This window comes from Lactuca virosa, chromosome 4 (assembly GCF_052849685.1).
Source record: "Lactuca virosa cultivar CGN04683 chromosome 4, Lactuca_virosa_CGN04683_v6, whole genome shotgun sequence".
NCBI lineage: Eukaryota > Viridiplantae > Streptophyta > Magnoliopsida > Asterales > Asteraceae > Lactuca > Lactuca virosa.
The window spans coordinates 452091032-452103218 of NC_136429.1; the positions used below are offsets into that span (position 1 = coordinate 452091032).

Genomic DNA, 12187 nt, shown 5'->3' on the forward strand with positions numbered 1-12187 from the left:
TTTCTGTTAGACAATCGGACTTAATAGTCCAAAAATGAAAACCTATAAAATTCTTATTATACAAACTATTTAAAAAAAATGGTCATGTTAGATGAGTATAAAATTTAGGAGGAATCTCAATTTGCTTTTATAAAATATTTGATACGTTACTTTATATTTAAACTTTTTCGATTCACGCGGTGTAAACGCGTTTCAAATTTAACCAATCGATCGGTTTTCTTTAGGTGTTTCATGTTTCTCACTTTATGGTAGAAAAAAATTGATGTGGCTTCCACATATGATATGAGTTAACAAACATTTGGATTAAAATGAACCCTTATGTATTCACTTTCTTTTATTTCTTCTTCTTTTTCTTCTCTCAGAACATCACAATTTTATAAAATGACTTCCCAATGTCGCTCAAGTGATTCGTCGTCCTAAAATGGTGTAAGCAAGACACGGAATGTTTATGTTTTCCGAGATGTTATTATGGACAACATTTATTGCCTTGCTTAGACCACTGAACCACTTAAACGATCTTGGAAAGTAATTGCCCAAAATTGTTATTCTATGAGAAAATAAAAGAAGAAGAAATTAGGAAAGTGAGTATATATCTACTTAAGAGGTTAATTTAACTATGATCATATATGAAAACCACATCAACTTTTTGTCAAGTCAGCAAATGAGAATGATGAAACACTTGAAGCAAACCGATTGAAGCAAACCGATTGATTGGTTAAATTTGCAACAAAAATAGTAAACTTAGTGACTTAATTGCGAAAATATAAAACACGGTGTCAAAATCAAAATTTTATGTAAACTTAGTCTCTTTAATACAACTTACCTTTTACTTTAGTATTTAACAAAATATAATCTATATGTTATCTTCAATTTGGTAATGTTCGATAATACTAATTTTAGGAGGAATCTCAATATACTTTAATAAAATATTTGACACTTTACTTTATATCTCTTTTCGTGTAGAGGTGTTCAAAATATCTTAATCCTAAAAACAATGATTCGTATGATTTTCAAGTTAACCAAACCTATTATTTTGACTTCTTTTTTGTTAACCAAACTGTAAATTTTTCAGTTTTCAGGTTCGGTTACGATTCAAGTTTTTTTGGCACAGACGGTTAACCGAAATACAAAATTTTTATTTTTATATATTAAGATTATATTTAGATTTTAAGTTTCTAAGTTGAAATTATGTTTATTATTTTGAATTATCACTTTCATTTAACTATTCTCTATTATTTATATTTTAAGATTATATTTAGGTTTGATGTTTCAAGTTAATATTATATTTATTATTAGAAATTATCAATTTCATTTAACAATTGTTATATGGGAATTCCTGGATCTCTGAAATACAATTTAACCATCTATGAACACTCATATTGTCATCTAAAAGTTTGAAACACACAACATATGGGAATTCCGGTAAATCCCCATATCTTGTATAGTCTTTTGTCAAAACAACCTGAATTCAAAAGTTTCAAGGTTTTCGTTTTTTGCTTGATCATCCTGAAATTCAATTTGAAGCTTCATTGCAAGCTCCCAAACATCCAATGTCCCTACAAAACACTAAAATACGTATAAATAACTTGATCCTACCATCTTTAAAAAAGAAAATCTTTGAAATACAAGGTCCAAATGCAATGCAATAAATTTGAATTAAACGTGATAAAAAATGAATAAAATGTATGTAGCGTGTATGTATCTGGTGATTTTTTTAATCTAAATCTAAAACCGTAATAGAAGCATTCATCATCTGAATATGATGAATGTATTTCATAAAAGTATATTGAAAGTTATTTACTCCAACATCTCATTAAATATCAATTGGATCTTCGATCCTCAGTCGATATTCCAGTTGAAATCGGTTTCTATATTATATTTTTAGTCGTTAAAGAAAGCAGATCGATGCAACTAACGCTAAAATTAACAATTTTTTTATATATATTTCTGTTAGACAATATAAAATTCTTATTCAACAAACTAATAAGAAGGAATCTCAATTTACTTTAATACTAAAATATTTGAAACTTTTCTTTATATTACACTTTTTCGATTTACGCGGTGTAAACGCGTTTAAACTCGACCACGTCGAGAAGGGACCCTACTAGTCTACTACCATACATGCCATGGAACCTTCGCGCCAAGTTCCTTTTAACCTAATACACAATCACACTTTCCTCTCTCATCAACTCAATTACTCAAACAATCGCGTATTTGTTTATCGGTTTTTGAATCTGTAATTTGTTACAAGAATCATACGAAGTTTCGTTGAACTTTCTTTGACTGAAATTTACCAATTCAAGCTCTGAAATTTCCTGTTGTACAGACTACGTTTTGGGTCTAAGTTTCCTTCATTGTATAAAGAATTTAATTCTTTCTCCGTCGTTTCCCTTTTCCCTTTTTCCGATTTTGTCTCTTTATTGTTCATGGTGTATATAATATAACTTGTAATTGACTATTGTTTCAAAGAAGCTAAGAAGAAAGAAGAAAGAATCGTTGTTGATTATTTTGGGATTTGATTTTGATTGAGCGAAGCAGTTTAGTGATAGTGGGATTTTGGGGGAGGGATGGAGAATTATCTGAATGAGAATTTTGGTGGAGTGAAGCCGAAGCATTCATCGGAGGAGGTGTTACAGAGATGGAGGGATATGTGTGGTCTTGTGAAGAACCCTAAACGGCGGTTTCGTTTCACGGCGAACCTCAGCAAGCGCAACGAGGCTGCTGCTATGCGTCGTACCAATCAGGTCAACAATTTTACTTCAAACCATCTCTTTCACTCTTTGGGACATTTTATCAAACACTTGGTGAACAACTGTTCACTTAAGGCTATGATTTCTCTGTTCTGCAACAGTTTTAGTAGAGTTACTGATTTTACCTTTCATGATTACAGAAGTTAAGGGTTGCGGTTTTGGTGTCGAAGGCAGCATTTCAGTTTGCGAAATGTGAGTTGTTAAATCTCAGTATATGAATTTCTTCCTTTCCTCCATCATATAATGCAATTCTTACGAACATTGTGAATTTGTTTGTGATCTGTTCAGTCGCAGAACCCAGTGACCATACATTACCGGACGAATACAAAGCAGCTGGTTTCGACATCAGCGCCGATGAAGCCGGCGCGCTAGTTGAAAACCACAACCCCGAAAAACTCAAATTCCACGGCGGAGTACATGGCCTTGCAAAGAAGCTTAAAACCTGCACCATCAATGGACTCGCCATGGACGACAAAGATTTGAGCTGCAGACAGGAACTTTTCGGTACCAATGAATTCACCGAACGTGAGCAACGAAGCTTTTGGGTGTTCGTATGGGAAGCCCTACAAGACATGACTCTCATGGTCCTCGCTGCTTGTGCAATCGTCTCTTTGATTGTCGGCATAGCCACCGAAGGGTGGCCGAAAGGCTCCCACGATGGTCTCGGAATCGTGGCGAGTATTTTGCTGGTTGTGTTCGTGACAGCAACAAGCGATTATCGTCAATCGTTACAGTTCCGGGATTTGGACAAAGAGAAGAAGAAGATATCGATTCAAGTTACTAGAAACGGTTATCGGCAAAAGTTATCGATATACGAGCTTCTTCCCGGTGATCTCGTCCATCTCGCCATCGGAGACCAAGTTCCGGCAGACGGAGTTTTCGTCTCCGGATTTTCAGTCTCCATCGACGAATCAAGTTTGACCGGCGAGAGCAATCCGGTGAAAGTCAACTCCGAGAACCCTTTCTTAATGTCGGGAACCAAAGTCCAAGATGGCTCCTGTAAGATGCTAGTCGCAACAGTCGGGATGAGAACTCAATGGGGAAAATTAATGGCGACTTTGAGCGAAGGCGGAAACGACGAAACTCCATTACAGGTGAAATTAAATGGAGTCGCCACCATCATCGGAAAAATCGGTCTTTTCTTCGCCATCGTAACGTTTACAGTTCTAGTTCAAAAACTCTTCTCCACCAAATTGATCGAAGGAACTCAATGGAATTGGTCCGGCGATGATGCCCTAATGTTATTAGAATACTTCGCAATCGCCGTCACCATTGTTGTCGTCGCAGTTCCCGAAGGTCTCCCATTGGCTGTAACACTAAGTCTCGCTTTTGCCATGAAGAAGATGATGAACGATAAAGCACTTGTCAGAAACCTCGCCGCCTGTGAAACCATGGGGTCCGCCACCACTATTTGCAGCGATAAAACCGGAACACTCACCACCAACCACATGACAGTTGTCAAATCATTCATTTGCATGAAAACCTCCACCAACGACATTCCGACCACCGCATTAAACATTCTCCGGCAATCAATCTTCACCAACACCGGTGGAGAAGTTGTCAGCAACAAAGACGGGAAGCGGGAAATCCTCGGGTCACCAACAGACACCGCGATTTTGGAATTCGGGTTGTCAATTGGCGGCGATTTCGAAACGGAACGCCAGGTGGCGAAAATTATCCGGGTCGAACCGTTTAACTCCACTAAGAAGCAGATGGGGGTGGTGGTGGAGCTTCCCGGAGGTGGTGCTAGAGCACACTGTAAAGGTGCTTCCGAAATCGTATTGGGGAATTGTGATAAACTGATTAACGAAAATGGCGAAGTTGTAAATCTTGATGAAGAGTCTCTTACTTTATTAAAGAAAAAAATCGATGAATTTGCTGACGAGGCTCTCCGTACACTATGTCTAGCGTATATAGACCTAGAAAGTGGTGATTCCGGGGAATCACCGATTCCGTCTTCCGGGTATACTTGTATCGGAATCGTGGGGATTAAAGATCCGGTCAGGGCAGGGGTGAAGGAGTCGGTGGCTCTCTGTCGGTCAGCTGGGATAACCGTTCGAATGGTGACCGGAGACAATATCAACACCGCAAAGGCGATAGCTAGGGAATGTGGGATTCTGACGGACGACGGAATCGCGATTGAAGGTCCGGAATTCCGAGAAAAAAGTTTGGAGGAATTGATGGTTTTGATTCCGAAGATTCAGGTGATGGCGCGATCTTCACCGTTGGATAAGCATACGTTGGTGAGGCATTTGCGGACCACTTTTGGTGAGGTGGTGGCGGTGACTGGAGATGGGACGAATGATGCTCCGGCTCTTCATGAGGCGGATATTGGACTTGCTATGGGGATTGCTGGAACTGAGGTGGCGAAAGAGAGCGCTGATGTCATCATTCTGGATGATAATTTTTCAACGATTGTTACAGTTGCAAAATGGGGGAGATCGGTTTATGTTAACATTCAGAAGTTTGTTCAGTTTCAACTCACGGTCAATATTGTCGCGTTGATAGTCAACTTCACTTCCGCTTGTTTGACAGGTAAAAATTCAATCATCAATTCTTTTGTTTGTTTCTGTAAAAAGGTTATTCATTCACTGGCCCACACAGTAACGTTTCAAAAACATCATGTGAGATGTAAATCAGCTACCAGCTAGTTGGCTGACATACTAGCCTAATGCCTACAGGAAGCCTAATCCATATTGAAATTAAAACTTTCGTACTGCAACTGCTGAGACTCAAACCTTGATTTTTTTCGCAAGTATGCCACCGTGGAAGCAACTGTGTTAGCACACAGTTGCTTCATATATACTATACTTGTAAAAATGGTCAAGGTTCGAGTCAGAGCAGTTGCAGTATGAGGGTTTTAATTTTAATATGGATTAGGCTTCCTGTAAGCGCTAGGCTCTTATGTCAGCCAACTAGCTGGTTGTTGTGTACCGGATTTACATCTCACATGATGTTTCTGAAACGTTACAGTGTGGGCAAGTGAATGAATAAACCTTTTTGTAGAAACGATTTCATTGACGAAAAGTTTAACAATATGTTTTCAGGGAGTGCACCGCTGACAGCTGTACAGCTATTGTGGGTGAACATGATAATGGATACATTGGGAGCACTAGCGCTAGCAACCGAGCCTCCAAATGATGAGCTAATGAAAAGAGCTCCGGTTGGAAGAAAAGGGAATTTCATAAGCAATGTGATGTGGAGGAACATCTTCGGGCAGGCTGTGTACCAGTTTGCAGTCATTTGGATGCTTCAATCGAAAGGGAAATCGTTTTTCGAGCTCAATGGGGCCGATTCTGATCTGGTTCTCAACACACTTATTTTCAACTCTTTTGTCTTCTGTCAGGTAACTATCATTCTGTAATTTTTTTGAGTTAAGTAAATTGATATACAAGGAACTAACTAGTTTATATATATCATTGTGCAGCTTTTTAATGAGGTTAACTCGAGGGAAATGGAGAAAGAAGACGTGTTGGATGGAATATGGAAGAATAAGGTTTTCGTGAGTGTGATTGCTGCAACTGCGGTTTTTCAGGTGATAATTATCGAGTGTTTGGGTACCTTTGCGAATACATCACCATTAACAGCCAAACAATGGTTTTTTAGTGTTTTTACTGGTTTTTTGAGTATGCCGATTGCTAAGTATCTGAAAAGGGTCCCTGTTTAAGTTGAAGATATGTTTTTAGATTGTTAGAAACCATCCAATTTGTTTAATCTTAGTGTGATGGCCTTTTATTAACCTGACTAAAAAAACTTTCAAAAAAGGAAAACTGAAATCATTCTCATGTTTTCGTCTGGTTTTGTAGATATGGATGTTTCTTGATTATGTATTTAAGATTGGTTTAGTTGTGTAATTCCTTTTGCTTTTGATGTTGGATTTACTATATTGTAATGTTTGTTTATTTATTTATTAAATTCCAATCGATAATAATGCATATACTTTTGTATGATGCGAGATCAAGAGTAACCTCGTTTTTGGAGAGAACCAGGGAATTAGTTTGTAATGGTAGTTGGTGAAGTACAAGATTTGATGATACAGATTAAAGAAAAAGTTAAAAATGCACATGTACATAATTGGTGAAGTTCGAGTATCATTATGTGATGAACATGTGCAATTGTGCATATGACACCATACGCTACAATATATTTTCAAATAAATAAGGAATAGATAATGTGGTAGTTATCCAGATGTGCAATTCATAAAATTCACATGGACACAATTTATATCGACTGTTATTTTCATAAAGAAAATTCTAGTAACATTTAAATGTTTGAGTAGGCAAATTTAATAAAATGAGCATGTACTCTATAGGTTTATGTGTTGTCTTGTATGGAAAAACCAAAAAAGACATTTGTTCGACTCTCTTCCCCATTTCCACCTTAAAAAAAATTAAAGCAACCATGGCCACTTACCCCTTACCCTTTACTGTGGCAACTTGGAAGAATTAAAGTATAAAGGATGTGGATACATATACATTTCTTGTTACAATACGTTTATACAATTTATCATTTCAAAAAATAGATTCATTTTCAAATTAAATTGACAACAAATATTTGAGTTATCATTTTGAACTTGAATCAAGTTGAATAAATGTATGTATGTACGACTGATGAACAAATATAGATTTTAACCAACTTCAATGAATTAGTAAATCAGTGTTGTCTCTTGTCTATATAAATAGTCAACTTGATACAAAAAAAAAAAAAATAATAATAATTAAAAATTAAAAAAAAAAAAAAGTTACACATTAACGTCTTCAAAACCAGTTTCCATAGGCTCATTAGTCCCATCATCAACATAACACCTCCAAATAGGTTCCAACAATACCCTTCCTCTTTCCACCCATTCCTTTTCACCTTCATCTCCACACTCCTCACACATCCTCACCATCCAAGGGTAAATCCGTCCAACACATTCCAACATAATCTTCATCTCCCCCCACTCCCCATTCTCATGTTTCACCATCTTCCCACAAACAAAATTCAAAACCCCAAACAACATTCCAAAATCCTTAAACTCCAAATTCAACAAAAACCCCCCAACCACATCCATCACACTCTTGTTACCCCTCAAAAGCTTCACCATTCTTTCAACCACTTTCTTAAACATACAAAACTTCGATGACAAAACAACTTTCTCTTTCTCATTCTCATCACCCAAATCCACCTCAAAAACCTCAATCTTACCCAAAACCACCACCCACAATGGCGGCGATAGTGGCGGCTGTGGTTGCGAACAACCGAATGACAGTATCAAATCCGGTAGCCATGATTTCACTACTGAAAAAAGAAGCGATCCGTATTTCCCGCCCATGTGTTCTTCCATTGAAACAACAAAATCAAACATGTCATTTGAAAGATTTTGGATTTCAACTGAAAGTTGAGTGGATTCTGAAGAGGTTGTGAGAATTAAATTCAGTAGTTTCGCTGAATAAGTGAAGGAGGTTTTGAGACATAAAAACGTTTCTTTTATATCTTCTTCTTTAAACTCAAGAATCCCATGTGAATGTTTCCTTAAATTTAGGATTATGAACCCTAGATATTGTCTTGTAAACCTTAAACATGTTTCTTGGTGGTTGTTGGTGTTAGTTAGTGTGTTTGAATCATTGATGAACTTGAGAATGGAAGTTGAGAGCTTTACTATGTTTGAGATTCTGTTTTCTTCTTCAAAAGATGATCCTACAACAGATCTTTCATTAAAATCTCTGATAAAAAGATCATAATAAATAGGAAATAACCAAATACTTACCATTTTCTTTAGATGACTTTCTTGAAGCATTTGTTTTGTACAACTTTTCTGTACATTGGAGTAGATGTTCAATTGTCTGCAACCAGAATAATTTATTTATTAAAAATTTAAAATCAAATATTCAAATGAAAGAAAATTTAAAGTAAAATGATTTGTTTACCTCTGTAGATATTCCTGTTGAATTTTTTAGAGACATATGAAGAATGAGTGATGTGTAAGTAGACACAGGAGAAGTATCTATTTGATTACTCTGCAAACATTCAATAACAAACTCTGATATGATCTTCAAAGCATGAAATGCAGATTCAAGATTTCTTGATTCCAACACAGCTTTTCGGGTGTTGACATCTGTCAACAAATCCTTTAATTGCCAAGCTACACCTACACAAACTGTGTAATCTTCAAAAAAACTACTTCTAGAAGTATCCGGATGATTCTTCCCACTCATGTGCTTACTTTTCACTGAACCATGTTTGACTTTTCTCTTCTTTCCCGAAGAAGAAGAAGAATTGTGTTTGGAAACACATCCATTTGCAGTCTTTTGCAAAACCCGTGTGAGAGTTTGAATCATGTCATCAATCCAACCACATGACATCATCATTTTATGGATCAATCTCATTTGTGTTTGTCTTTCTTTATTTTCAGATAATCCAACACATCTTGTCACCATAGCCATGGATTCTTGGCGAAGAACAGAAGCAGCATCAGGAAGAACAGTGAGAACAATCTTGAACACAGATGCTTGAGCATGAGCAGTTTTTGCAGCGGATAATAAGGAGATTAGCTTTTTACCAGTTAATTCATCCTTAAGGGCAGATTTGTACTTTGGTTCAGTTGCTAGATTGTTGCAGATGTTGCTAGCAGCCATTAGTATGCCTTCGATCTGATCTAGAGGGGTCTTGTGAGGTGAGAGAATTAAATTGATGAGAACTTTGAAAAGGGTATTGAGAAACTGTGGAGATGCGCCTTCAGAAAAGGAGAATTCACAAAATCTTGCTCCAGCAAGTGGTGATCTTTTTATGAGTGTCACACATCGTTGACATGCTTCTTCTAGGGTTACAGTTGTGGGGAAATAAGAAGGGAGGAGAAGTTTAGTGATTTTTTGAGCAACAAGTGGTTGATCATTTGCAAGTGTCGATAACAGAACATCTAGATTCACCACTTTATGAAACTGGAAATCGTGAATGCCTTTTAAAAGAAGAAGGAGGTCTACAGTAGCACTGCGTATTGAAAGAGATGAATCAAGAATCAAATGGCCTAACCTTGGGAGAAGCACTTTGAGAATCTCATGGGATTGAGGGTTACCAAGCAAATAGATGATACCATTTACAGTTGAAAGCCTGACCATGTTGGCCATATCATGGGCCATGTCATCAAGTAGCTTGGTGAGTAGTTTGGTGATGGTTGAAGATGGAATTATCTCCCAAAACATATAAAGAATGCGACAAATACCTTCTACTGCTACAGCTCTTGTATCAGGACAATCATCCATGATTAATTTCTCTATTAAGAAAAATTGTTTGTGAAGCAATGTGTCTTTAGCTTCCCTTGTAAGATCTGGATCTTCAAGAGGGAAGACGTCTATGAGTAAGTGCAATGCATTTTGACGAACATTTGAGTTTGCAACCTGTCAAGGAAACATTAGCCAATTTAATCATATAGATTTTGGACAAAATCGAGATTTCGAGAATGAATGTGAAGGAGAAAGACAAGCACCTGCAATGATCGGAATATAACAGGCTCTGTGAGATTGAAAATGAGCTTTTCAACACCATCAGTAGTTCGCTGGGTGATAAAACCTCCTAAGATTCTCCTGATAGAAGCAGCAAAAGAACCTGTAGTAGCATGAATTGAGCTATCAACCAATGCTTGCAAAAAGTCGTTCTCAATCTCCTCTCTTGACTCCCCTTCCGCAGCCTTCCAAGCCCTAAAAACAATGTCAGCATATGCCTCCAACATCGACTTCCTCCCGAAAGGAATCTGAGACCTAATCATTGCCAGTGATTCCTTCACAAGCTGTCTAGATAACCCAAATAAGAATGCTAAAAATCGCCGCCCTTCATCCATTTTCAAATAGAGTGGGGATATCAAGCATCTGATGAGCAGTAATTTCAAGTCCTCTATACTCTCATCCTCGAAATCGAACAATGTGAATGCTTCACGAAGAGCGTATACTCTATGAACATTCACTTTCTTCTTCAGAGTCAATGATTTTGACACTAAGAACGGCAAGGATTGAGTAATTAAGCAATCCCTACCAGGCAACTCCCTCTTCCACCACTCCTCACATAAGCTCGCTATCTCCGACAATAAATTGGATTCCAATTCGAAAACAACTAAATTATCATGCAATTCTTGAACCGCGGGTAACAAATCAGACGCAGAAAACACATTCCCCGGGTGCGTCACACACAGGTGAGCGACGTGAGCATAAACCTGAAGATTTTCACTTACTTCACTCTTGACTTTGTTAAGTTTTGTTTTTTCATCAACTGTACCTGAAGCGTCGTCTTTTCCGTCGGTTCTGTTGCTTTCCGGCTGCCGTGAAGATCTACGAACACGCTTACTTGCCGGCGTCACAGGTGAACTAGCACCGAGGGAAGATGCATCTCCTGTGTTACCTTTTCCCGACAGATCTTTAAACCGAGTAATGGATTGAGAAATGGACTGGTGAAGAGAAAGGGGAAGTGAAGAAACGACATCAGATGATGGCTTTAGTGAGTAAATTAGGGTTTTGAGAGATGTTTTAACTGACTGAAACCCTAATTTCGCCGCCGACGAGAGGAATTCGTCGGCCGATGACTTCAGTGACGAACGAAGTCTCTTCTCCATCACCGATTTCTGGAAAAACTGTTTCGAGTTGGAAATTTTTCACTTAAATCGATCCGTTGTTTTTAATCTTTGAGAGTGGAAGTTGTACGGATACCGCCTGTTCACGTAAACTTTGGTGAAGGACGAATGAAAAACTGACGTGTTTCCGTCTGTGGTTTTGTTTGTGCTACCTGCTGTCACTTTAATAGATAAAATATTTTGAAATGCTTGATATGGCGCTCAATAAGACTATATAGGTGTTTTTTTTACAAAACTGTTTTTTAATCTATTTTATATTTTACAATATAAAAAAATAAGTATTTATGCTCGAACTTACAATGACTTGATCCAAACTTTATGGATATGTAAGTGATAATATATAGACAAAATATCGTAAATAGTTTACGTTGGTTTCACAAAATTTGAAGTTTCGTCTTTAATTTTGAAAAACTTTACAAGTGGTCCATGTGGTTTCAAAACATTTAACAAAACGTCTTTATTGTTAACTCCGTCAAGTTATGTCCATTAAGTGAACGGCATTTCTGTCATTTCATTATTACAGTGACCATTTATTAGTTTTTTGTTATTTAAAAAAAATGTAACATCCCGATGATGAGGTATTTTCAATTTTAACCCTACGTATGAAAGAATATTGCATTTTGACCCTTGTGCTTGAGAAAGATTGCAAGAATGACCCATAGTGGCATTTTGGTGATTTTGGCCACAGAGTTAGTACGATGGGAATACTAGGGCGGACCCTAGTAAGTTGGGTGTACACCGCGTACGTAGGGCGTACATGATAAATCCTCAAACCCTAACTTTTAGGGTTTGGTCTATATATAAACATCATTAACTCATCATTCCTCATTCACTCTTC

At 37.3% G+C, this 12187-nt stretch overlaps 2 protein-coding genes across 2 annotated transcripts; one reads left to right on the top strand and one right to left on the bottom strand.

Annotated features, from left to right (window-relative positions):
* The first annotated feature begins 2174 nt into the window (after positions 1 to 2174).
* Positions 2175 to 6665, top strand: LOC145109121 (calcium-transporting ATPase 2, plasma membrane-type-like). The gene is made up of 5 exons (XM_079046231.1): positions 2175 to 2744; positions 2891 to 2942; positions 3039 to 5285; positions 5798 to 6096; positions 6178 to 6665. The coding sequence occupies exons 1-5, from the start codon at positions 2568 to 2570 to the stop codon at positions 6415 to 6417; spliced, it is 3015 nt and encodes a 1004-aa protein (XP_078902357.1). The 5' UTR covers positions 2175 to 2567; the 3' UTR covers positions 6418 to 6665.
* Positions 6666 to 7371: 706 nt separating this feature from the next.
* On the bottom strand, positions 7372 to 11580 carry HEB1 (ARM repeat superfamily protein). The gene is made up of 4 exons (XM_079046232.1): positions 10216 to 11580; positions 8660 to 10126; positions 8500 to 8575; positions 7372 to 8429 (listed from the first exon to the last, which is right to left on the bottom strand). Exons 1-4 carry the CDS (start codon positions 11329 to 11331, stop codon positions 7492 to 7494), a joined length of 3597 nt encoding a protein of 1198 aa, XP_078902358.1. The 5' UTR covers positions 11332 to 11580; the 3' UTR covers positions 7372 to 7491.
* Between the last annotated feature and the right edge of the window lie 607 nt (positions 11581 to 12187).